This window comes from Triplophysa dalaica, chromosome 3 (assembly GCF_015846415.1).
Source record: "Triplophysa dalaica isolate WHDGS20190420 chromosome 3, ASM1584641v1, whole genome shotgun sequence".
NCBI classification, from domain to species: domain Eukaryota; kingdom Metazoa; phylum Chordata; class Actinopteri; order Cypriniformes; family Nemacheilidae; genus Triplophysa; species Triplophysa dalaica.
Genome location: NC_079544.1, coordinates 1,648,578 through 1,671,528, shown reverse-complemented (window position 1 = coordinate 1,671,528; position 22,951 = coordinate 1,648,578). Strand labels below are relative to the sequence as shown.

Here is a 22,951-nt window from a genome sequence, read left to right as displayed (position 1 = left end):
CCCTCCGATGACGGGCCAATCAGCGGCCGGCGGGTGAGATCGGGGCCGCGCTTCTACGCTAGGTCTGGCATGAGGTTAGTTCCTGCTCTACGCTGGCCGTTTCCTGTAATCGTACAGTGTTGTGAGACGGAGAAAGCCATGTGTGTCGATGCAAAGGTAAATTTAGCACCCCGAATTTATTGCGGGGAAAGTTGGGGCAGCGGATGGCAGCGTCGCGAGGGCATATTTGAGCAGAAAACACGACCTAGCCAAGTCGAAACAGCTTTGCGGCCTTGTCCGTGTCTGTTCGTTGTCGGGCTAACGTTATGGGTTTTGTAGCACGTTGCCTTTGGTTTGGTCCGGTTTGTTGATGAGAGAGACCGAAAGACGGCTCGAATGTGAGACTGAAAGGTGTGTTTTGAATGATGGACGGCCGTTGACGCTGCTCACATCGGACAGAAAGAGAAAAAGCGAAACACAAACATTAGCATTTACAGCGATAGGAAGCGCCATTGTGAACATTGGTGGGGTTTGTCGAGCGTCTGCTTCAGGACTGTTTCGTATTGATGGCAGGTCGACCCCCGTGTTACAGTATCCATTGCGTTTATCTAAAGTACGGGTTGTATACTTTGTGTACATTAAGCATATAACGTTGATTTAAGTGACACGTTTTGAGCTTAATTTGACATTTCACAGCGGTGTTATGACGCCTGTTCCGCGAACGCACGCCGGTCTGTCAGGCATCTGATGCAATGTGATAGTACAGCTATTCATGCAGCATGCAATATAAACGTTTTGCTTTGTCCGAGTTCATGTTTCTCTTCATTTTCTTTAGGGCATCAGTACGCGCATTTATTGATGGATCTCTTTGTATTCGGTCCGACCGGAGACGCAAAAAGAAACTCCAGAGGGAAGTGAGAGAGAGAGTAAAGCTACTCTCGTACCTCTTCCTCACTCCCTGATCATTCATTTCAGGTAACTTTCGTGCCTTTTTCATCGTCTTCAGCTATTCATACACTATAATGTGTCTATGACGTTTTCGTTTTAAGCCCCCTTTGTGTAGAGTGCATTGCTTTGGAGCCCCCCATATACAGTCACTGGATTTTATGTGAACCAAGAACATATTCACTTATACAATGCTGGAACATTGGGGGCTATTTTTCTGATGTTTGACCGCATAGAAATTATGATACATTTCTGTATTTGTCAGAAATTGCCACAATTTTGCCCCCGGTTTGAGAACCACTGGTCTGAGGTGCGGTGTGTGTTAATGTACCAATACAATAAATTCTGTGTAAATGTGAACTTATTGGGATAGTGCATCCCAAAAAAATCCTGCCTTCAGTTATTCACCATCAAGTCATTTCAAACATCATGGATCTTCCTTTCTTCTGCACAACAAAGAAGGTGTTTTGAAGAATGTTGATAACCAAACAGCATTGAAACCCATTGACTTCCGACACATTTCTCAATCATATCTTTAGTGTTTCTCAGAAGAATGAGTCATGTACAGGTTTTGAATGACACTAGGGTGAAAAGAAGCATTATGTAAATAAACCTGATTTAAATTGCAGAATTAATTCAAGTTTATTTATACAGCGCTTATTTACAACGTGGCATCGTTTTTTTAGCTGTTTTATATGAGAATTATGAAATACGTAGAAAAAACAATCTACGGCATTATTGCATATTTTGTGAGTGAGGATATCTTGCCTTTTGATGTATTCATTGACATTATTTCTCTCTCACACGGCGTGCCTCCAGAATCTCTCATCGGATGTTTACATACCAACACTGGATATCACGCATTCTTTGCTTGTTTTCACAAACTCTTTAAAAAGATGGCAGACCCTATTATGGACCTTTTCGATGACACGCCACTGTTCAATTTGGATTCCCTGCCGGAGGATGCGTTTTCCCAAGGCTCCTCAGACCCGGTTGAGGAGGCACTGAAAATGGCCCTGGGCCAAGTCGACCCACCTGCAGATCTCACGTCGGTTCCCGGCATCCCTGTGCTCGGCGATGCTGTCCCGACACCTGTATCTGTCTCGCTTCAAACTGTTCAACCACAGCAGCCCACCCAGATGTCACAGGACATCTCCGTCTCCCAAGCTCCAATATCCATTCAGGCGGTGCCTCAGTCTTCTCTCTCTGTTGCAGGGAGCAGCAGCGGGGCAGCAACCGTTCTGCTGAGCTCCCCGATGGGAGTACCTGTGTCATGCTCTCAGGTCACCACCCAGCAGCTTCAAACTCAGCAGGTCACCGCTGTTACGCAGCAGGCGGCGGGGCAGTCGGGCCACAAAATTGTCATTCTGAAGGGCCCTCAGGGTCAAATGCTGCAGGGTGTCACAGGAGCCACGGGCTCTCCAGGGAAAGTCACTCTCACCAGAGTTCTAACAGGAACCCCTCTTAGACCTGGAATGACAGTTGTTTCCGGTGGGACGATGTTAAATGCGACATCTCCTGGTCAGGGCCAGGTCAAGATGAGCTCTGGGGTCCAAAGGCTGGTTCAGACTGCAAATGGCCAAATGAAACAGGTCTTGTTGACCTCCATACCCCAGAGCCAGTCACAGGTCCAGACACAATCCGTGCAGATGCAGATACCCGCGCAGGCGCATATGACACAGGGTCAGCTGCAGACGCAGCCTGCACAGGTTCAGGTCCAGGTGCAGCAGCAAGCGCAGGTGACGCTACAGACGCAAGCCCAGTCTCCAGCCTCTGCAGGCGTCCGTCCTCAAGGAGTCACTCTCTCAGCCATGTCACAGCAGGTCAGTCTCAGCTCTCATTGAGATGTGTTGATCTTCATGTGGTGCTTTGTATTTTTGTGCTCAATTTCCGCCTCTCTTTTATTAGGGGGAACCTAAGAGGATCACTCTGGTGCTACAGCAGCCCTCGCAAGGCGGAGCTGCCCAGGCTGGGACATTGACGGTAGGGGGAACTGTGGCTGCAGGGTCAGGTCTGCAAGGCCAGCATCCAAGGCTGGTGTTGGGCTCTCTGCCAGGGAAATTGGTCTTGCAGGGAAGTCAGCTGGCGGCTCTCGCCCAAGCCAAAGGGGGTCAAACGGGGGCACAGCCGAAGGTGCTCACTATTCAGCTGCAGGTTCAACAGCAGCCCAACCAACAGGGAGCCAAGGTGAGCAACAGGACAGGGCACATGTGTGAGTATTGAGGACGTGCTTGGGAGAGAAAAAAAACATGCTTTTTGTTTGTCGATAGTTCCAGTTGGTTTCTGGGGCAGGTAATGCTGGCGGCAGCCCTCAGGTGGTGCAGATTTCTCAAGGACAGGGAGGACAAAGACTAGCCGTGCCTCTAAAACTACTGCTGCAGCCACAGGTAGGATGTCTTCTTGGCCTGTTTCCAGTTATTTGTTTTATTTCATTTTGGCTTATTGTTCGCTTATATTTATGCTTCTTACCCGTGTCCTTTCTCCACAGTCCACCGTGGTGTCCAGTGCCGGTGGTACCATTTCTGTGGTGAAAGTCATCAATACATCGGCCGCCGGCTCTGCAGCCGTAACAAACACTACAGCTGCGTGTTCAGGTGTGCGTCTGGCTAAGATACAGGAACCCGTGCGAAAAGTGGAAACCCTGTGCAAGCAGGAGAAGGCCAATCGCATCGTCGCCGAGGCCATCGCGCGGGCCAAAGCCAGGGGCGAGAGGAACATCCCCCGCGTCCTCAACCAGGATGAGCTTCCTGCTGGACAGACCTCGGCGGACCTGGAGGGTGTCACGGGGGCTGCCGGGGCCAAAAAGAAAGGAGGCGGTGGCGGCGGAGGAGGAGGGAGCAAGAAGAAAAGCCCAAGCGCGGGAGGAGGAAAAGTGGTGGTGGGAGGAGACAAGAAATCTAAGGCGAAGGCTCCGGGAACCGGAGGAGGGGTTGTTGGAGGCAGTAAAAGTAAATCCAAGACTAAGCTAAAGTAAGTCATGCTTGCTTGCACCTTGAACCCCCCAAAAATTATTGTCCTTACACGTTATTCTCTCTTCATAGCACCATCACGCTAGTGGGGGGTAAGAAACGAAAAAGAAATGGATCCTCTGACCACTCAGATGTAGATCTTAGCCCACCCGTTTCACCCCGTACGATGGAGGAGGACATGTCGCAGGTACCGTTGCTCAAGAGCAGCGACACTTGGTTCTCTATGAAAATAGAAACATGTCACTCTGTACTATAATGTAATGTACATCTATAATAGATTTCAAAACAGCTCAAAGACTGATAATAAGATTTTGGTCATGCAACCAACCTCTACTTTGTCCTAATATACAGTCTGTCATGCAGTGACTCATGTTTTATTAAGCATTGGCAGGCATTAGAATGGCGTTTTGTACCATGACACTTTATAAAGCAGCAGATCTGATGTGTTGACGGCTGTTACTTGTCTGTCAAACAGAAGCGGCGCTCCAACCGCCAGGTGAAGAGGAAGAAGTACACGGAAGATTTGGACATCAAAATCACAGACGATGAGGATGAAATGGATGCGGACGTTGACGTGACCACTCCTGTTGTGTCTACTGTAAGCCACGCTCAGGCCCTGGGAGGAGAACTCCAACAGGAGCTCGATGGAGATGTTCCAAGCATGCAGTTTTTTGTGGTGCGTCAGCACGCTAGTCATAGCGAGTTGGACTTTTTTTCAGCTGCTGACATGATTTTGTCAGCATGGACATTATTGTTTAGAGTAATGATTTAACACTGGTCGTTATCCTTGAGTGTCTGAACGTGAATCTGATTTTTGCTTCAGGAGAACCCAAGTGAGGAGGATGCTGCGATTGTGGATAAAATATTGTCCATGAGGCTGACCAAAAAAGAGGCAAGTAATGTTTGCAAACCAGGAAGCGGTGGCTTATTTATTTTTATTTTCCTCTTTTTATAATCTTAAAAATGAGCTAGCGAGTTCAATATAAATAAGAGACCATTTCAAATCGGCATTTCTAGATGTATTGTGGCCATTCCAGTCCAGTGTCTGTTGAATTTCAACAAAATCAAACCTTAGGAGTGACAAAGTCATCCAACAGCAATGTGAATGTTTGACAGCATGATAAGACACATAACTGATAAAAATGTTAACCCATAAAAATAATTGTTGAACTTTTCCTAAATACATGTACTCATAACACTGTTGTTTTGGTAAAGTGAATATGAACAACTTGTTTTCTTTGCAGTATTTGAGGTCTGGAAAAATACAGCGCATCCTTTGTTATTTAGAACTGTTTTTGCAAATAAATTAAGAAATATACCTATAAGTAGCCAAACTTAAAATCAGAAAAACTCTGAAATGGTCTCCGCGGGTTTATTTCAAATTTGAATACGATAATTTTTCAGCACTATAAACAACTTACTGAACCATTAAGATTATTGTGGTCCTACTTAGATCTGATTTAAAGACTTGTATAGCTATAAAACATTTGCAATAATCAATCTGACTTGTGACTTACTTTATGCGTGCAGGTTTCTCCTGGGCATTATGTTAATGTGGAAGAATTCTTTGTCAAATACAAAAACTAGTAAGTCAACTTGATTTCGAATACTGATCACGTGTCGTTCTTGGAATATGATAGTAATATTTTGTGTGTTTATAGCTCGTACATGCACTGTGAATGGGCCAGTCTTGAGCAGCTGGAGAAAGACAAGAGGATCCATCAGAAGCTCAAGAGATTCAAGACCAAACAGGCACAGATGAGAAATATCTTCCAAGAGGTGAGGCACTCTGAAGATTTATTCATGCAAATATGCTACTGTTGTTTGGCTTTTGGTTTTGTCTAACTAAATGTGTTCTTGGGTAGGATGAGGAACCCTTCAATCCAGACTACATGGAGGTTGATCGTATCTTGGATGAATCGCACAGTGTTGATAAGGACAATGGGGAGGTAAGAGTTTCCTCTGCGTTGTTTTGTATAGAACAAAGTTTTTGAGACTGGTTTATGAATATAAACCGTTAATGAATGAGTTTGAGCTCACATATATTTTGCTCTTCCCTTCCATACATTCTATGCAAATGATGTTATTTCTTGTGTTCTCTCTAATAGCCGGTTGTGTACTACCTGGTGAAGTGGGGCTCTCTGCCCTACGAAGATGCTACTTGGGAACTGAAGGAAGATGTTGATGGAGGAAAAGTGGAAGAATTCAGGAAGATTCAGAGTCGCGAGCCCCGTCTCAAGAAAACCGTAAGCTTCTGCACTCATATTGATCTGCATCCGTCTCGCCTCACAATGTCTACGTGTCGTTTGACTATTATGACCTTGGGTATCTACACACCAGTGATGCTGTCTGAATTATGTTTTCAATGAGTGAGAGAAGAGACTGCTTTATATCATCATGAATTACTTTTCCCATCAGGCTCGACCACCTGCTAGTTCCTGGAAGAAGCTGGACGAGTCGAGGGAGTATCAAAATGGGAATCAGCTTCGAGAGTACCAGCTGGAAGGAGTCAACTGGCTGCTCTTCAACTGGTACAACAGGTAACATGGATGTAACTACCCTCCTGATACATGCAGATGAATGAAGCTTAGTACTCGGTGGGGTTAAAGAGGCATTTAAGTGTTCGCTGTACAGAACGTTTGATCAGTTGCTGGGAGTTTTGTAGCTTTTGTCCATGTGTGCTTAGTAGTTCACTGTCAAAATCTATTTTCATGATAATTTACTCACCTTTAGTCGAAAAGAAATGAAGGTTTTTGATGAAAACTTTCCAGAATTTTCTCCATATAGTGGACTTCAATGGACTCCAAATGGTTGAAGGTCAAAATGAGAGTTACAGTGCATTTTAAAAGGACTTTAAACCATACCAGACCATGAATAAAGGTCTTATCTAGTAAAATTAAACAGAATATGCTTTATAAGCACAAATGCTTGCTTTGCTCTGTTCGACGATGCTTTCCTGTAGCTCAGTGGTAAGAGAATTGCGTTAACAACGCAAGGTTGTGTGTTCGATCCCAGGGGATTGCAAATACCTATGTAAAATGTATAGGATAAAGCAATGCAAGTCGCTTTGGGTAAAAGCGTCTGTCAATTGCCTAAATGTAAATGACTCAGTACTTAAGCGTGAGCTTTTCAACGTAATTATGTATTTTGTGGAATCATGAACGTGCATCGCAGAACAGGCGAGCATTTCTGTTTATAAAAGATATAATTTTTTTTAAATGACAGATGGTTTCACTAGATAAAACCCTTATTCATGGTGTGGTATGGATTTAAGCCCCTTGAAGCTGCACTGAAACTGTCATTTTGACCCTCAACTGTTTGGAGTACATTGAAGTTCACTATATGGAGAAAAATCCTGGAATGTTTTCATCAAAAACCTTCATTTCTTTTCAAGCAAAGAAACAAATACATAAACATATTGGATGACATGTGTGAAAAACTCCTTTAAATCAACTTTAAGCACATTCACAGGTAAAGATACTGAATGCTCTTCTACCCAATTCTCACTCCCCTGTCCTCCTCCAAAGGCAAAACTGCATTCTGGCCGACGAGATGGGTCTGGGTAAGACCATTCAGTCCTTAGCGCTGCTGTCCGAGGTGTATTCTGCAGGGGTTCAGGGGCCGTTCCTCATCATCGCGCCGCTGTCCACCATCACAAACTGGGAAAGAGAGTTCACCACCTGGACTGATATGAACGCTATTGTTTATCACGGCAGTCTGGCCAGCAGACAGATGATCCAGCAGTACGAGATGTACTGCAAAGATGACAAGGTCTGTTCAGATGCGGTGCTTGTTTTCTCGTTCTTATACATGTTCATAGCAAATATAGAATATTGTTTGTTTGTGATTTACCTTAGATGATCTAACTGTTTAAATTCATATCTGTTAGAGGTTTGAGCTTTTTTTGTGAACGTCTTTTTGTTTTTCTGTTTTCTGTAGGAACATTTTATTCCAGGTGCTTATAGGTTTGATGCTCTCATCACAACTTTTGAGATGATTCTGTCAGACTGCCCCGAGCTGAGAGAGATATCTTGGCGCTGTGTCGTAATTGATGAAGCTCACCGTCTGAAGAACAGAAATTGCAAACTCCTGGACAGCCTTAAGATGCTTGACGTAGTAAGTAGCATGATGAAGTTTGACCCACTGTTTTGCAAAAACTGATCCTCGTTTATACTGCCTTTGCAGATAATAGGAGAAGCAAGGAAGTCTTTGTGTGGATATATGAGTTAATCCCTATTATTATGCTTGTTTGATTTCATCCGATCGAGGGATGACATCACAGTACTGAGCACGGTTTATAAGCATACGGCTCTCGAAGTGTCGATCCGCAATCGCAGCGCTGCTTGAAATCAAACAAGCTTGTTGTTTACACATTCATTGTGAGGCTGGTCACTGTCAGATAGCGTAATTGCTCAAATGACAGGGGCTTAAAGCATTAGGGAAGCAAGGCAATGATATAGACAACCCATTCAGTAAGTGAATGTGGGCAACCACGTCTGCATAATTTGAAAGTCTCCGTTTTTGTTCGTTTACACAGAAACGCTACCCCGAGTCTTTGGGGGTCAAAAAACAGTTTTTTTCAATCGTGCTTTTTAATCTGCCGTTGAATGTGAACCTGTATGTACCTACTGAAACTTCAAGGTCTTGGCTTTGTAGAATCTTTCTTCCTCTCTGACCTCCATTACTCATCCTTCTCTATTTCTTCTTTTTAACAGGAGCATAAAGTGTTGCTGACAGGCACTCCACTGCAAAACACCGTAGAGGAACTATTCAGTCTTCTGCACTTCCTGGAACCAGCTCAGTTTCCCTCCGAAATCGAGTTTCTCCGTGAGTTTGGAGACCTGAAGACGGAGGAACAGGTAGAGACACGCTCCTACAAATCCAGGACGCAAGATGTCGGCTGTTGAGAAGGTCAGCGGTTCTTAATTCATGTCCGTCTGCGTTTATCAGGTCCAGAAACTGCAGTCTATCCTGAAGCCCATGATGCTGCGTAGGTTGAAGGAGGACGTGGAAAAGAACCTTGCCCCGAAACAAGAGACCATTATAGAGGTACGATTCATGATTCCTTTAGGCTCTAAAATGGCAGTTCTGCCTTTGTATCTTTGATTCTGATGGAGGGAAATGCTGCGTTTCTCAGGTGGAGTTGACTGATGTTCAGAAGAAGTATTACCGTGCTATTCTAGAGCGTAACTTTAGCTTCCTCAGCATGGGAGCCACACATAACAGCAACGTGCCCAATCTCCTCAACACCATGATGGAGCTGAGAAAGTGTTGCAACCATCCTTACCTCATTACAGGTACCGAACTTTACGCCATAACCCACAGTTTCCTCTCAATCACCTCATTCATAATTAAAATGTTGAACTTCCTTTACGTCTACAACCGCTGTCTCAGTTCTCTACCTTCTGGTCCCATCCTTGTGCAGGAGCTGAGGAGAAGATAGTGGCTGAGCTGAGGGAGGTGTATGATCCTATGGCTGCAGACTTCCACCTCCAGGCTCTGGTGCGCTCCGCTGGGAAACTGGTCTTGCTTGATAAGCTGCTTCCACGCCTCAAAGCTGGAGGACACAAGGTGCTCATCTTCTCCCAGATGGTGCGCTGCCTCGACATTCTTGAGGACTACCTCATACACAAGAGGTACATCCAGGAAGTAAAAATAAACATTGTCATATTTGACTGGATATTAAATCGTAACGTTCTGACAGATACCTGTATGAGCGCATCGATGGTCGCGTCCGAGGGAACCTGCGACAGGCGGCCATTGATCGCTTTAGTAAACCGGATTCAGACCGGTTTGTCTTCCTGCTTTGCACTCGTGCCGGAGGGTTGGGCATTAATCTTACGGCTGCGGACACCTGTGTCATCTTCGACTCGGACTGGAATCCACAGAATGATCTTCAGGTTTGGGATCTTCTCATTTTTCATCTAAATATTCGATTAGTGACGTTTATTGTCTTAACTTCATTCATCTGTTTTATCGGCACCACCTTACAGGCTCAGGCCCGCTGTCACCGTATCGGTCAGTCTAAAGCGGTAAAGGTGTATCGTCTGATCACCAGAAACTCGTACGAGAGGGAAATGTTAGACAAAGCCAGTCTTAAACTGGGACTTGATCGAGCCGTCCTGCAAAGCATGAGCGGGAACAAGGACAGTAATGTTAATGGGGTAAGAATGAAAGAGTTTATGCGCAGCTTCAATTTGAATAGCCTGATATGAATTGTCACTCATTTGTAATCTTCGGTTTTCTCAGATACAACAGTTTTCCAAGAAAGAGATCGAGGATTTACTTCGTAAAGGTGCTTATGCAGCCATAATGGACGAGGACGACGAAGGAAGTCGCTTCTGTGAGGAGGACATCGATCAGATCCTTCAGAGAAGGGCGACTACCATCACAATAGAGAGCGAAGGAAAAGGATCCACCTTCTCCAAAGCCAGTTTCGTGGCGTCTGAGAACCGCACGGATATTGCTCTAGACGACCCAGAGTTTTGGCAGAAGTGGGCCAGGAAGGCAGATTTAGACATGGATTCTCTCAACAGGAAGGTACGAGTGTCGTGTTTCTAACTTGCTTTTGATCTTCATCGCTGTATCTGTTTTCCTATTAATTTCTGCATCTGTAATTTCCTCTTTCTTTCAAACCTTGTGCAGAATACTCTTGTGATCGACACGCCAAGAGTGAGAAAGCAGACACGTCAGTTTTCCACTCTGCGTGGAGAGGGTGGTGAGCTGTCTGATTTGGACAGTGATGACGACTACCCGCCCCACAACGCTCGGCAATCCCGGGCTTCCCGACGGTCAGACCGGCATTCCGGCACAGGCTACGGACGCACAGACTGCTTTCGAGTGGAGAAACACCTACTTGTTTATGGGTTTGTCAATTTGTTTCTTCACGTTTATCTTGCAGCTATGATGTGTGCTGGTGGGGTCTTTGAATATTTTGAAACTTCATCTGTACAGGTGGGGGCGCTGGAGAGACATCCTGTCTCATGCTCGGTGTAAGCGGCGTCTCAGCGAGCGAGACGTGGAGACCATCTGCCGTGTGATCCTGGTGTTCTGTCTGATACATTACCGTGGAGATGAGAACATCAAGAGCTTCATCTGGGAGTTGATCACACCGCCAGAGAACGGACGAGAACCTCAAGCTCTGCTGAACCATTCTGGTATGTCATTCACATTCTTCTGACAAGAGGTGGTTTCACACAAAGCAGGCCGTGAGCACTCATAATGGGTTTCTCCTGTGCTGTAGGTCTGTCCATCCCGGTCCCTCGTGGCAGAAAGGGCAAGCGGGTGAAGGCTCAGAGCTCTTTTGACGTGCAGAAGGTAGAGTGGATTCGCAAGTACAATCCTGACAGTCTACTTCTGGACGACAGTTATCGCAAGCACCTCAAGCACCAGTGCAACAAGTATGTTTTCTTTTGGAACACGCCCGTGATCCCTTAAAGTGCTACTTGTGTATCCCAGTATTTCTGTTAACATTGTGTTTTTGTTCTTTTCTTCTCAGAGTGTTGCTGAGAGTACGTATGCTTTATTACCTGAAGCAGGAGGTCATCGGAGACCACGCTGATTCTGTTTTGAGTGGAGCTGATGCCAGGTATAGTTATTGGTTCACCTTAACCCTCCCCACACACACACGTTCAAATGACGCTTGACTGACGGCGGGTGTGTTTAAATGCAGAGATATTGATATCTGGTTGCCTGAAATGGAGCAGCAGGATGTTCCTTCTGGTTGGTGGGACTCAGAAGCCGACCGATGCTTGCTTATCGGTGTTTATAAGCATGGTACGTGTGTCCCACGTCTCAAGTTTTTACATTTAGATTGTGTTTTTTAAGCCAACATTTTACTCTTGCATCCTTGTTTTTAGGATATGAGATGTACACCACCATGCGCGCTGACCCCTGCTTGTGTTTTGTTGAGCGATGTGGACGCCCAAATGAGCAGGACATCAACGCGGAGCAGCAAGCGGCAGACCCAGAGCTCGGGGACGGGTGAGTTTCAGATCTGGGACCCTGTACTTACATTGCAGCTCATCTGATTGGATGACAAACGTAAGCTTGCTGCTCAGTGTAACCTTGAGGGTTTGTTGTTCCGTCTCAGAGGCGACTATGATAAGTACTCTGAGGATCCAGAGTTCAAACCTGCAGCGAGACACACCAAGGAAGCATACGAGGAGGTAAATTACAATTGAGTTCTGGATCGTTCTTATGCGTTTACTCAAGTTCTTCAAATAATTGATAGACATTCACGTTTGCTCCACAGGCGGATTCCGCGAACGCGGACAATGAGATTTGCGTGGAGGAACGCTCTGCCCCTGTGCTGGCCGAAGGCCCTTCCTCTGCATCCTCGGATTTGTGTTATTGGCCAACGAGCTCATCGCTGACAGCTCGACTGCGGCGCCTCATCACAGCGTATCAGCGCAGTTATAGACGGGAGCAACTTAAGATGGAGGCTGCGGAGAAGGGCGATCGAAGACGCAGACGCTGTGAACAGGCCACTAAGCTCAAAGAGATAGCCAGACAAGAACGCCAACAAAGGTGAGTCTCCAAGAAAGCTCCTGCTGAAGATTATTCCTCCATCTGGCTGTCCAACGTTCTCATAGGTGTGTCAATTTCAGGTGGACCCGTAGGGAGGAGTGTGATTTTTACAGGGTGGTATCAACCTTTGGTGTGGACAGGATAAAGAAGGAGGCCGATGCTCTGGAAGGGGACGAGCATCACATGGACTGGACCCGCTTCCGCTCTTTCGCTCGGCTTGATAAGAAAACTGATGAGAGCTTGACACGTTACTTCAAGTGCTTCATGTCCATGTGTCGGAAAGTGTGTCACCTTCGGCCGGCACGTGGAGAAGGTACGTTTATACCAAGTCGGTATGAAACCGCACTTCCACAATGCCATGTTTTCTTGGTATTTTTTTGATTTTGGAACATATGGATAATGTTGATGCATTTGACTTACATGAATCGATTTGCAGAACCTCAAGAGATGTCTCAGTCCCTGGCCCCCATCACAGAAGAGCGAGCCTCGCGGACACTCTACCGAGTCGGCTTGCTGTGCCGGCTACGCGAGCGCGTTCTCACTCACCCGTTGCTGGAGGAACGGTTTGCTTTGGCGCCACCCAGCGCTGACCTCCCCAACTGGTGGAATGTCCCACAGCATGACCACGAGCTGCTCTTAGCCGCTTCCAGACACGGCGTCAGCCGAACCGAACTCTCCATCTTCTCTGACCCCCAGTACTCGTTCGGCCAGGCCCGCCTCGACTACCTCCACAACCAGCAAGCCCAAGCGGCTTCACAGACTGTGGCATTCGGCCAATCACAAGAGCAGACCAGTATCAAAGAGGAGGGGCTAGACGATGACTCTCGGCTGTTGGGGGTGGACACTCTGTGTCGGTCGGAGCCCCCAGTCACGCCATTTGTGCACTCGGAAGGGAAAGTTGGGGGGCAAGCTGGCTGGAGCTGGAAAAAGAGCAAACACGCTGGGTCCAGTGGGAGAAAGGGAGAAAGACGAGAAGGGGCTTCTGACTCGGATTCTGATTCGGACTCGGGCTCGTCGTCTTCCTCGCGTCATTCCGGCAGCTCAAGTGATAGCGGAGACAGTGATGCTGAGAGAGAACGAGGTGAGGAGCATCTCCATTTAAGACATTGGGTGTTTTTTTGGGAGAAATATATTTATAGTCGATTGTTTGTCACTTATAACTGATGAGTGTCATCTCTCATCAGCAGCTCTTAAGATGTGTGATGGTGATGAAGACAACAGCATCCTCTCACTGACACCATCCCAAGACGGTGCTCCACAGGAGTCTCTTACCGACCCTCTCCGAGTCGACTGGCCCAAGGATCGCGTGTTGATAAACAGAATAGACAACCTCTGTTCTCTCATTCTAACCGGGCACTGGCCGGCGGGCCGCCGTTACGTCCCTGAGATTCACCTCGGTGCAGCGTCTGAAGAGCCCGGCCTTGGAGATGACCTGGGTTACCCACGGGTGGCACGCAAGAGCAACAGCACCCAGTCTGCGGAATCTGGTGATGGCCAAGACACTGAGTTCACAGTTAAACTCCTGAAGGTACTCAGAATCCTGAATGGGTTATGTTTGCATGTCTGAACACTGGGAACTAACGTTTACCTCTTTATGTTTGGGTCTTTTAATGTAGGAGGAGGGTCTGAAGCTGACCTTCTCAAAGCAAGCTCTAATGCCGAATGGGGAAGACAGCGGACGCAAGAAACGAAAGGACCACGAGGTACGGAAATGTAGTCTCACACAGACATCTAGATATCATCAAATACTTGGATGTCTCAAAAGTTATGTCCAATGCTTATGTGTTGGTTGTCTGGACGTTAGCTGGTAGATTCAGAGGGAGTTCTCCATGCTCCTCGAAGAAGGGACCTTCCCAACTGGCTCAAGGAGAATCCAGACTATGAGGTGGAGGGAGACATGTTAGAGGTAAGCACGAGACACTCCTCCTTTGAGTGTTCTTTGACTTCTGCTTGGACTGACTCGGCTGGTAATGTTTTGATGCAGCTGATGGTGAACAGGACCAAAAGGAAGAGGAGGAGGAAGAAGATGGAAAAAGGAGCAGCACTTACAGGAAGTGAGAGAGTGAAAGTCAAAGACCTGAGGACAGGCAAGAAGGTGAGCAAAGCCAATTTATTGAGAAATGTGGCTGGGTGATCTATTGATTTTGATAAGGAGTTGGAGTTCAAGGCTTGTTGCTTTTCAGTTTGGAGGAGTATATGGCCCTGCACTACAGGACCTGAGGGAGCACCTGGAGGAGAATCCTGACCATGCTGTAACAGCAGAATGGTCCGAAACGGTTCGCAACTCGGTCAGTGCCTCCTGTGTTCACTCGGTGTATACCAAACACTTGTCATTTTCACATCTGTATTCTTAAGATAGTGGGTCTAATCTTCACGTCAGCTCCTGCAATTTTAAGAACCGCTTAACTGCCGTTTACGCCACACTGTTTAATGCCATTTTTTTTAATTGCAGGGCTTCTTGCCAGAGAGTTTATTCCACAGACTGTTGAGTCCACATTCTTCAATCCCCAAAAAGAGCCGACATTACCTCTCCACCCCTTCAATCCAGTCCGACGACCCACTCCTGGGAGGCGGCGAAGGCGAGACGTTAGTTTCCGACGGGGCATACATGATGGACGACGAGGACCTGGAAGACAGCGGTCACCTCGCATCCTCTCACCACTTCCTCACCCCTGCCTACGATGTGAAAATGGAGCCGAGCGCGCTCGACATGGATGGCGGCGACAGTTTGTCGCAGGGTGGCTACGAAAGCTCAGACAGAGAGGCCATTTTGGATGATGTCATCATGGCACCTAAAAATTCAGACTCTTCCTCGAGTTCAGAGGATTGACCAAATCGCGACGTTCGACGTAGTAGACCGAGATCATGACAGTCTTTTATTTTATTATATTCTGCCTTCATTATTTTTATAATTATTGTTGATGTTATCGCTTTAAATATTGAGTAACAGAGTTTCCTTTTTTTTTTCCTTGGGTCGGACTTCTACTGGACTGTTTTGTGTAGAGTGAGGAAAGCGACAGTTGTCACTCCTGTTTTGGTTTTCTTTTTTACATCCCGTTCGGCACGTTGTGCAAAACAACAATTCCAGCCGATGATTGAACACGTGTCACTTACCCATAGCAGGTCCTGTTCCTCCTTTATGGCTCAGAAAGGAGCCGTTTGGTTACCTACCCTCAGGCCGAACTGTATAACAGTGTGCTGGAGGATTCATGCACTGAGCTGTGCCTCGGTCTGGTGAAGAACATGTTTTCGTTGGATGTATATCATTTTTTGTGCGTGTGTGAGTAGGAGGGGGGTGGGTTGGGTTGGCGGTAGGACTCGGGGTTTAGGGCTAGTTACTGAAACATTGTTAGACAGATTATGGCTGTATTGTACAAAGTCCTATGCTTGCGATGATGCAAAGATTATGAGTTTATTCCCGTTTCATCAACTGACATCAACTGTCTCTGTGATATAAATATGAATAGCAGTCTACAGTGGAAACATGTCTGTTGAAATCATTTCAAGCATCATGTGTGGTTTACTTCGTACTTAATGTACCTACAGAAACACATTTTTGGGGTGTTTGTGTAAACCTTTGAATTGACAAGCGTACTGAAGAAAAGAGCAACGTCTTGTGCTCTACAGCGCTGCACATATTTTACGTGGCTTAAGTATGACCACTGGTTTAAATGTAGTAACTTTAATTGCTACGGCTACACTTTCTTGTTGGACAGCTGTACTTTACATATCTTCACAAACATAACTTCACAAACAAAACAAAAGGCGCTTCTTGGGTCATAGGTCAGGGGTATAGTACACATCATTCCATACCTGATGTTGATAGCGAAATAACATCGGACCCCATATCGTATGAATACCAAACCAGACATTTCACAAAATATCTTCTTTTGTGTTCCACTGAAGGATACCTCATATAGAGGTTTTAAATGACGCCAAGGAGAATAAATAAGAGTTTGGTTCCAGAATTACTCCATTTAAAAAATAATGTAATCATGTTTTTTATTTTGTTAACATGTTTTTACTGTGTAAATTAGATGTATTTATTTAGTTATGGCTCAATTAAAAAAAACTGCTGTTTGATTGATATTAATTGGACTGCACAATAAAAAAAACACATAATTTTTGTTATCTCATTTTGGAACCGAACTCTTCAAAATATGACAATTTAATTATGGGATGAATTTACCCTCTTAAAGCGGCTATGATGGTGGTCTGAACAAATAGCTCAATAGCAGTGACACACTTTCTGGCAATTTAAACATTCGGTGTTCGCATAAAGTATATTTAAACGTATGAATCCTGGCCGAAAAGATATAACATTACATATAGATCGAATTAAATATCATATAAAAATTCCGTTACTTGTAATAGGGATCGGAGTGCGATTAAACGGACTTGTAAGTGAAAACAGACGGAAGTAGCAGAATATCGATCTAATCGGTCCATTCTTAAACACTTGCAGCGCTTTGCTAGCGCAACCCTGTTCATCGCATTGGTTCATGTTATAGAAAATACAGTTCGTTTTATTTATTAAGGCTTCGATGATGCAAAAAACAAACAGAAAATGTCACTTTTTCTTTGGTTTTGAATAAATCCAAGTTGTGTTTTAACACGAACACATTTGTGAACTAGCACTATGCAGCCGATTAAACCTAGCAGCTGCTGCTAGCTTGCTAAACTGGTAAGATACAACCACAGCACATCACAAAGGTTATTGGCGATGTTTGCGCTACAGGTGGGAATCGATGAATAAAAAATACTCGCAATATTCATGCAAGCGACGGACACGTTTTTTCCCTTTTTCTTGTTTTTTTCTTTGGTAAATGTCATGTGTATTTTAAGAATTACACGGACTATATGTCGCTCTTGGTCGCAAACATTTTGATGTTCTTTGTTGAAAGTCTTCATTTGTGTGTTGCAATTCGTTCGTAATATCCAAATACCTAAAGATTTGCTTTGTTCTATCAGACCGGTGATCATGGATCTGAATTTTTACCCCGATCTCTCTGACGGGTCTGGTCAGCATGTGGATTCAGAGTTCATGGATAACTCGTCTTACAATGGATACGATTCCGTGAACAAAGTAAGTTCGGCTTTGTTTAACACTCAACATAGTTTTGCTTTAATGCAGCGTTATGTGCTCTTTTAATGCATGGTGCCTTTGAAGTATTATTTAATCCTATCGATTTCTCGGTGGATTAAAAATTATATTCATTCTGGACAACCCTCAATTTATTAGTTTGCAGGTGGCAGTGATTCATACCTCACCATCAGCGGGCCTGGCCATCATTTTCTTTCATCTGAGGTACAATCTTGACTTTTACTCCAGTGCATAAAAACTCAAACTGTTTGCATTGAGTTCAACTTGCTATACACTCATTTTTCCTGTATGTCTTTTCCCCCTCCCTAGCAAACGTTCCATACACCCAGTTTGGGAGACGAAGAGTTTGAAATCCCACCCATCTCCCTAGATCCAGATTCTGCTCTCACCATAGAGGATGTGGAAGCTCATTTCGGAGAGCTGGCCGAACAGGCCGGGAGCTCGAGGGGTCCTGGAGTCGGAAGTGGTCTCGCTAGAAATTCTGTGGTGGGGGGGAACGATCCCTCTTTTGCATCGACTTTCATGAATCCATCATCTCGGGGGATGGACCACCTGAATTTGAGTGTCATTAACCAGTCAGGGGAAAGTGCTCTACTGAGCGCATCTCTGGGTGTGGTAAGCTCTGCCGAGTTTCATCCCTGAGCATTTGTTGTCTTGCTTTCAACAAGAAACCGCATTTAAATTCCTTGCAAAGTGATCTATATATTATTTTTTTAGGATCTGGGGCATTCGGTTGGCTCCCATTTCAATAGTTCCTCCTCCATGACTATTGATGTTCCATTAAACGATATGAACCACAGTCTCCTAGGACACAACCAGCTCACTACCATAGACCATTCAGATCTAAGTGCTCATTTAGGGCTCAGCCTTGGTGGTGGAGCCGGCGTGTCAAAGTCACCTGACCAGCCGCTGTCAACCACGCCATCTCCTTCTGGCTCGCTGCAGGATGAAGACATGGAAGACTTTAGACAAGTGAGCGTCACAAATCTCTCTGTCACTTACCTGATCACTTTATTTCTCCGTCTGTGTTTTGCAACCTTTCTCTCTGTTTTAGAAAACCATGCTGGTGGACTCCTCCGCGATCATGACCCACGTCTCAAGCTTGACGGGTTCCGTGCAGATCTCCAGCGCTCCTCCAGCTGTCGTGAGAAGGATGGGTGGCAAGCCGACCATGGTGCCCGGGACTAATGTAGACGTGGGAACGGTGCTTGGTCCTAAGAAAGGGCGGAAGAAAAAAGATCCTAATGAACCGCAGAAACCGGTGTCCGCTTATGCTCTGTTCTTCAGAGACACCCAGTCGGCCATTAAAGGCCAGAACCCAAATGCCACGTTTGGGGAGGTGTCGAAGATCGTGGCATCCATGTGGGACAGTCTCGGAGAAGAGCAGAAACAGGTGCAGTAGGATCCTTCCGGTCAAAACTCAAATGTGGCAGTGAGTGTTTTTCTACCCCGGGACTGTTGCTGATCCGTTTCGTTTCTGCAGGTGTACAAGAAGAAAACTGAGGCAGCGAAGAAAGAGTATCTTAAAGTGTTAGCCGCCTACAGAGCAAATCAGCTCTCCAAGGTGTGTGGTTAACGTCTAGCTCTTCCTCTGTTATGCTTTCTTTTTTTCATTTGCTTACTTTCTGTTGTCTTCAATCCAGCCCTCACCCGAGCTGGAGGATAATGCTCCCTCCACTCCTCCATCCGCCCCCTGTCCCACACCCGTCGCCACTGCCCCTTCCCGTCCCGCACGAATCACCCCCACCCCTGACCAGAACACCATCACCAACATCTGCACGTCCAACATCATCCTCGACCTGCCTCAAGTCACCACCCGCTCCCGCACGGGCTCTTTACCCCTGACCATCGGTCAACCCCTGCCCACTAACCCCAGCCCAGCACCCACCGTCACCAAAATCATCATCTCCAAGCAAATGTTACAGGGAGGCGCACAGCTCCATCAGATCCCCACGTCCATGGTGACGGTGATTCCAGCTGCGATACGATGCGTGCAGCAGTCCGCTGGCCGGCAGCCTCCACCGCTCCAGCAGATGCAGGGCACCCCTCCTCCACCGCGTCTGCAGCAGATGGTACAAACGCAATTCCCGCCTCCTCTCCAGCCCAAGCCCCACGGAGGGGCGGGAAGTTCTTTGGCTGTCACTGCTACGCCGCCGCCTCCTCTCCAGATAAAGATTGTCCCTGCTTCTTTACATTCTGACTTGTCCGCGCCGATTATTGTGACTACAGCAACAAGTGCCAACCCTGTTATTTCCTCGTCCAGCCTCGCCGCCTCGACACATTCCACACCTGTCGAGTTGCAGGTGGACCAACCAGTCACCGGGGAAAATGAGATCGTGACGGAGGAACTCGCCTCAGAGGAGGTATTTTTGCATCATGAACTTTTTTGCTTGCGAGTCATTTTGCGCTCAACCAACCTGAGTACTGTACTAAAAGAGTACTGGCAAAAACTGTTCTGATGCACATGTGGTCTTACCTTTTTTCAGATGGAGATGGAGGTCAGCGTTGCTCCCGCAGCCTCCTCTTCTGGTACTAATATCTGCGTCCGTGCAGGATGCACAAACCTGGCCGTGGACAGTCGAGACTGGGATAAGGAATATTGCAGCAACGAGTGTGTAGCCTCACATTGCAGGTGGGTTATTTCAGCTCATTTTTTTTTTATCACAAAAAACTTCAAAGCCGCCAACCTTGGTGATTCGCTTCTTGCTGATTTGCTTGATCATTTAGTCCCACCATGCCTATGAAGAAGCTAAATTTTATTTTAATTGAAACTAAGACAACTATGCAAATATATTCAATTATATAGTGTAAATTGATTCTCTGTTTATTCTTTTAACAGGGACATTTTCATGGCCTGGTGCTCGATAAGGGGCCAGAACTCAGCCGCTGTCAAATAAATGAAACGTTTCAATCTTTTGTAAGTCAAGATGATGGAATTCTACTGGATCTATGGATCAACTGTAGTGTTTTGTTCCATTTAAAGTGTGGAATCAACGGTGGAAAAAAAAGAGTCTCTTTTCTTCTATTGTAAACGGACAGCGTTTGTTACAGCAGTGGAAATCTAAGGCAGTCAAGTGTGTTTGGGTTAAATGTATAACTGATTATACTTTGCAGAGCTCATGTTGTGACTGAAGGCTTTGTTTCTCCATTGAAGCTGTTTGATCATGACCTACATTGAGTATTGTACTTTAATCAGACCTTGCTGCAGTGATTTATTTTTATATACACACATCGCTAGTATTTGCGTAAAAGTGAGAAATCGTCACAATTATGCTTCAGACAAGTTTGAGATGTAGAAGAATAATGAATACTTAGTTTTGTTTTTATATCATTTACACATTTTGTGTTGAGAGTGTCTTAGATATACCTGGAGATGCTCTCGTGTAAAATCTCATGGGCTTTTGTTTTGAAAAAAAATCTGTTGCTGACTTTTTAATGGTGTAACTCGAGTATTAATAAAGTGCAGCCAAAAGTGAACGTGTTTTATTAGGTCATTGTATTGGGTCCCTTTCTAATGTATAATTTGTATGTATTTGTGCATTGAAATTAACTGAAGGTGACGCAAAAACATGATTTGGCGTGTAATCACCTGGAAGGCACAATCCTTCTGGCTTACGTCTATTTGACATCTGCAATACATAGTTTCCTCATCTGCAATACGTCTCGGAGATGTCTTATCGTCTCTAATAAGTCTGCTAAAGATCTGGAGATCTGCTGTGAAAAAACATCTGCTAAACATCTTAGAAAGAGCAGCTTTACATCCATTCTAAATCATAAACATCTTACAGACATCTTCTAGATGTCTATATGACGTCTGTCAGCAGACATCTCCGAGACGTATTGCAGATGAGCAAACTATGTATTGTAGAAGTCTTGCAGATGTCAAATAGACGTCAGCCAGATGTATGTGTGCTATCAGGGCAGGGATCTCAGGTCACGCGCATTTCAGTCTCTTTACACGTCACACCTTCTGAGAAATAAAGGGACAACTTGTCCCGCTTGATACAATTCATAGACGATACACATAAAATGTGAAGATGAACGAACGTATTCGTAACAGCATTAATACGTTCACGTCTGATAACGGTGCTTCATAATATAAGCATTCAGATATTTCCGTGTTACTCAAAGCGCTGAGCATAACAACCAATCATAGACCGCGCACGAACGCAATGACCAATCAGAAGCTTAGGTGAGTCATCGGTGTAACACAGCGTCGTTGCGTGCGGCGCACTTCACGCAGTCTGACAGAAACAATCGAGTACAGATCCTGTCAGTCAAACTCATTTATAATAAAGCGAGTCTCGTGCAGTCGGCTTCATTAAATAAAACGCGACATTATAACAGAAGTCACTGTTTCATAGTTGTTTTTCGATCGCTTATTGTTGGGTTTAAATAAACGTGTCATGCTGCAGAAGAAACAATGTAAAGATTTACAAATGCAAAACCCGCAATAATCACTTTCAAATAGTTTTTCTTAAATCAGCCTTAAATGTTGTAATTTAGCCTATATTTAATGTTCCTTATTCACTTTAAATTACATCAATCTTACAACATTATATAATATCGGTGTAAATATAGCACATTTGTATTAAAACATGTCATGCATCTTTAACACACACAGCTTCACATACATGATCAGTTCTACAATCCTGGAATATGTGTGCAGTATATAGTACATTTCTTGTTTGGGGGCAAAATGATTTTTATTTTTATAATATTTTAAAAATACATCAAAATATTTGTCAGTTTTTTATCAGATTAAGCCCTTGTTATAATTTTTATTTGTGCTGGGCAATTATAGGTAGAATAGCCAAACTTGAGAGAATTGCGGTGGGGGGCCCATAACATTTTGTTATGTTATGTTTGCAAATTTATTAAAAATAATGAATTTAATTCAATTTGGAATAAGGCCGTAACATAACAAAATGTGGAAAAAGTGAAGCGATGTGAATACTTTCCGGATGCACTATACATTGGTTTATTAAAGAAATTTTCCAATGCTAAATAAAGTATTTGTCTCTGATTTACCTTTGATTTTTTGCATTAAATACTATACCATTATCCAAATGTAAATATTATGGCATTAAGTCTGTTTTTTAACAGTATTTTCATATATATGGGGATATCCAAAATAATTGAAGAGAATTGATTTAACGTTAATTGTCTACACTCAACATTGATTCAACACTATATCTTTGATATCTACTGTATTCGTTTGAATCACAGAGAATAACATAAAGTGAGGTGGACATTATAAATACTTAAGACTTTTAATCTCAGTAAAAAACTAAATGTGAGGTCAAATATTCACGATTAAACCGTTTCGAATTCTTCAAAATAAACGTATTTCAGGGACAAAAACAGGTTTTATATTGCTTGAGGTCTTCATACACATAACAAAACTCATTAATGTTTACATTCT

General features: G+C 44.8%; 2 protein-coding genes across 3 annotated transcripts; both read left to right on the top strand.

Annotated features, from left to right (window-relative positions):
- The first annotated feature begins 50 nt into the window (after positions 1 to 50).
- On the top strand, positions 51 to 15,896 carry chd8 (chromodomain helicase DNA binding protein 8). Of its 2 annotated transcripts, none has more exons than XM_056742548.1 (39): positions 51 to 156; positions 815 to 954; positions 1,744 to 2,747; positions 2,833 to 3,111; positions 3,195 to 3,311; positions 3,413 to 3,894; positions 3,966 to 4,080; positions 4,369 to 4,569; positions 4,717 to 4,785; positions 5,424 to 5,479; positions 5,555 to 5,672; positions 5,759 to 5,842; positions 6,002 to 6,139; positions 6,312 to 6,433; positions 7,421 to 7,664; positions 7,833 to 8,009; positions 8,609 to 8,752; positions 8,844 to 8,942; positions 9,031 to 9,190; positions 9,319 to 9,529; positions 9,598 to 9,793; positions 9,887 to 10,057; positions 10,143 to 10,433; positions 10,539 to 10,759; positions 10,848 to 11,050; positions 11,137 to 11,293; positions 11,392 to 11,481; positions 11,566 to 11,669; positions 11,753 to 11,876; positions 11,986 to 12,061; positions 12,148 to 12,422; positions 12,503 to 12,735; positions 12,859 to 13,503; positions 13,610 to 13,950; positions 14,039 to 14,125; positions 14,227 to 14,328; positions 14,407 to 14,517; positions 14,606 to 14,710; positions 14,875 to 15,896. In XM_056742548.1, the coding sequence occupies exons 3-39, from the start codon at positions 1,821 to 1,823 to the stop codon at positions 15,250 to 15,252; spliced, it is 7,653 nt and encodes a 2,550-aa protein (XP_056598526.1). In that variant the 5' UTR covers positions 51 to 156; positions 815 to 954; positions 1,744 to 1,820; the 3' UTR covers positions 15,253 to 15,896. The 2 variants fall into 2 exon arrangements, with proteins under 2 accessions (XP_056598526.1, XP_056598525.1); XM_056742547.1 differs by having other exon boundaries at positions 13,607 to 13,950.
- A 958-nt stretch (positions 15,897 to 16,854) lies between these two features.
- Positions 16,855 to 21,003, top strand: tox4a (TOX high mobility group box family member 4 a). The gene is made up of 10 exons (XM_056742564.1): positions 16,855 to 17,106; positions 17,394 to 17,508; positions 17,665 to 17,730; positions 17,836 to 18,141; positions 18,244 to 18,498; positions 18,581 to 18,919; positions 19,010 to 19,090; positions 19,170 to 19,889; positions 20,013 to 20,158; positions 20,366 to 21,003. Exons 2-10 carry the CDS (start codon positions 17,404 to 17,406, stop codon positions 20,421 to 20,423), a joined length of 2,076 nt encoding a protein of 691 aa, XP_056598542.1. The 5' UTR covers positions 16,855 to 17,106; positions 17,394 to 17,403; the 3' UTR covers positions 20,424 to 21,003.
- The last annotated feature ends 1,948 nt before the right edge of the window (positions 21,004 to 22,951 follow it).

Coding starts and splice junctions, on each gene's coding strand:
- chd8 (XM_056742547.1), top strand. CDS start 1,821: ATGGCAGACCCTATTATGGACCTTTTCGATGACACGCCACTGTTCAAT. Junction 9,530..9,597: donor GACTACCTCATACACAAGAG/GTACATCCAGGA, acceptor ACGTTCTGACAG/ATACCTGTATGAGCGCATCG. Junction 13,504..13,606: donor TGATGCTGAGAGAGAACGAG/GTGAGGAGCATC, acceptor ATCTCTCATCAG/CAGCTCTTAAGATGTGTGAT.
- tox4a (XM_056742564.1), top strand. CDS start 17,404: ATGGATCTGAATTTTTACCCCGATCTCTCTGACGGGTCTGGTCAGCAT. Junction 17,731..17,835: donor ATCATTTTCTTTCATCTGAG/GTACAATCTTGA, acceptor CCCCCTCCCTAG/CAAACGTTCCATACACCCAG. Junction 19,890..20,012: donor AGGAACTCGCCTCAGAGGAG/GTATTTTTGCAT, acceptor ACCTTTTTTCAG/ATGGAGATGGAGGTCAGCGT.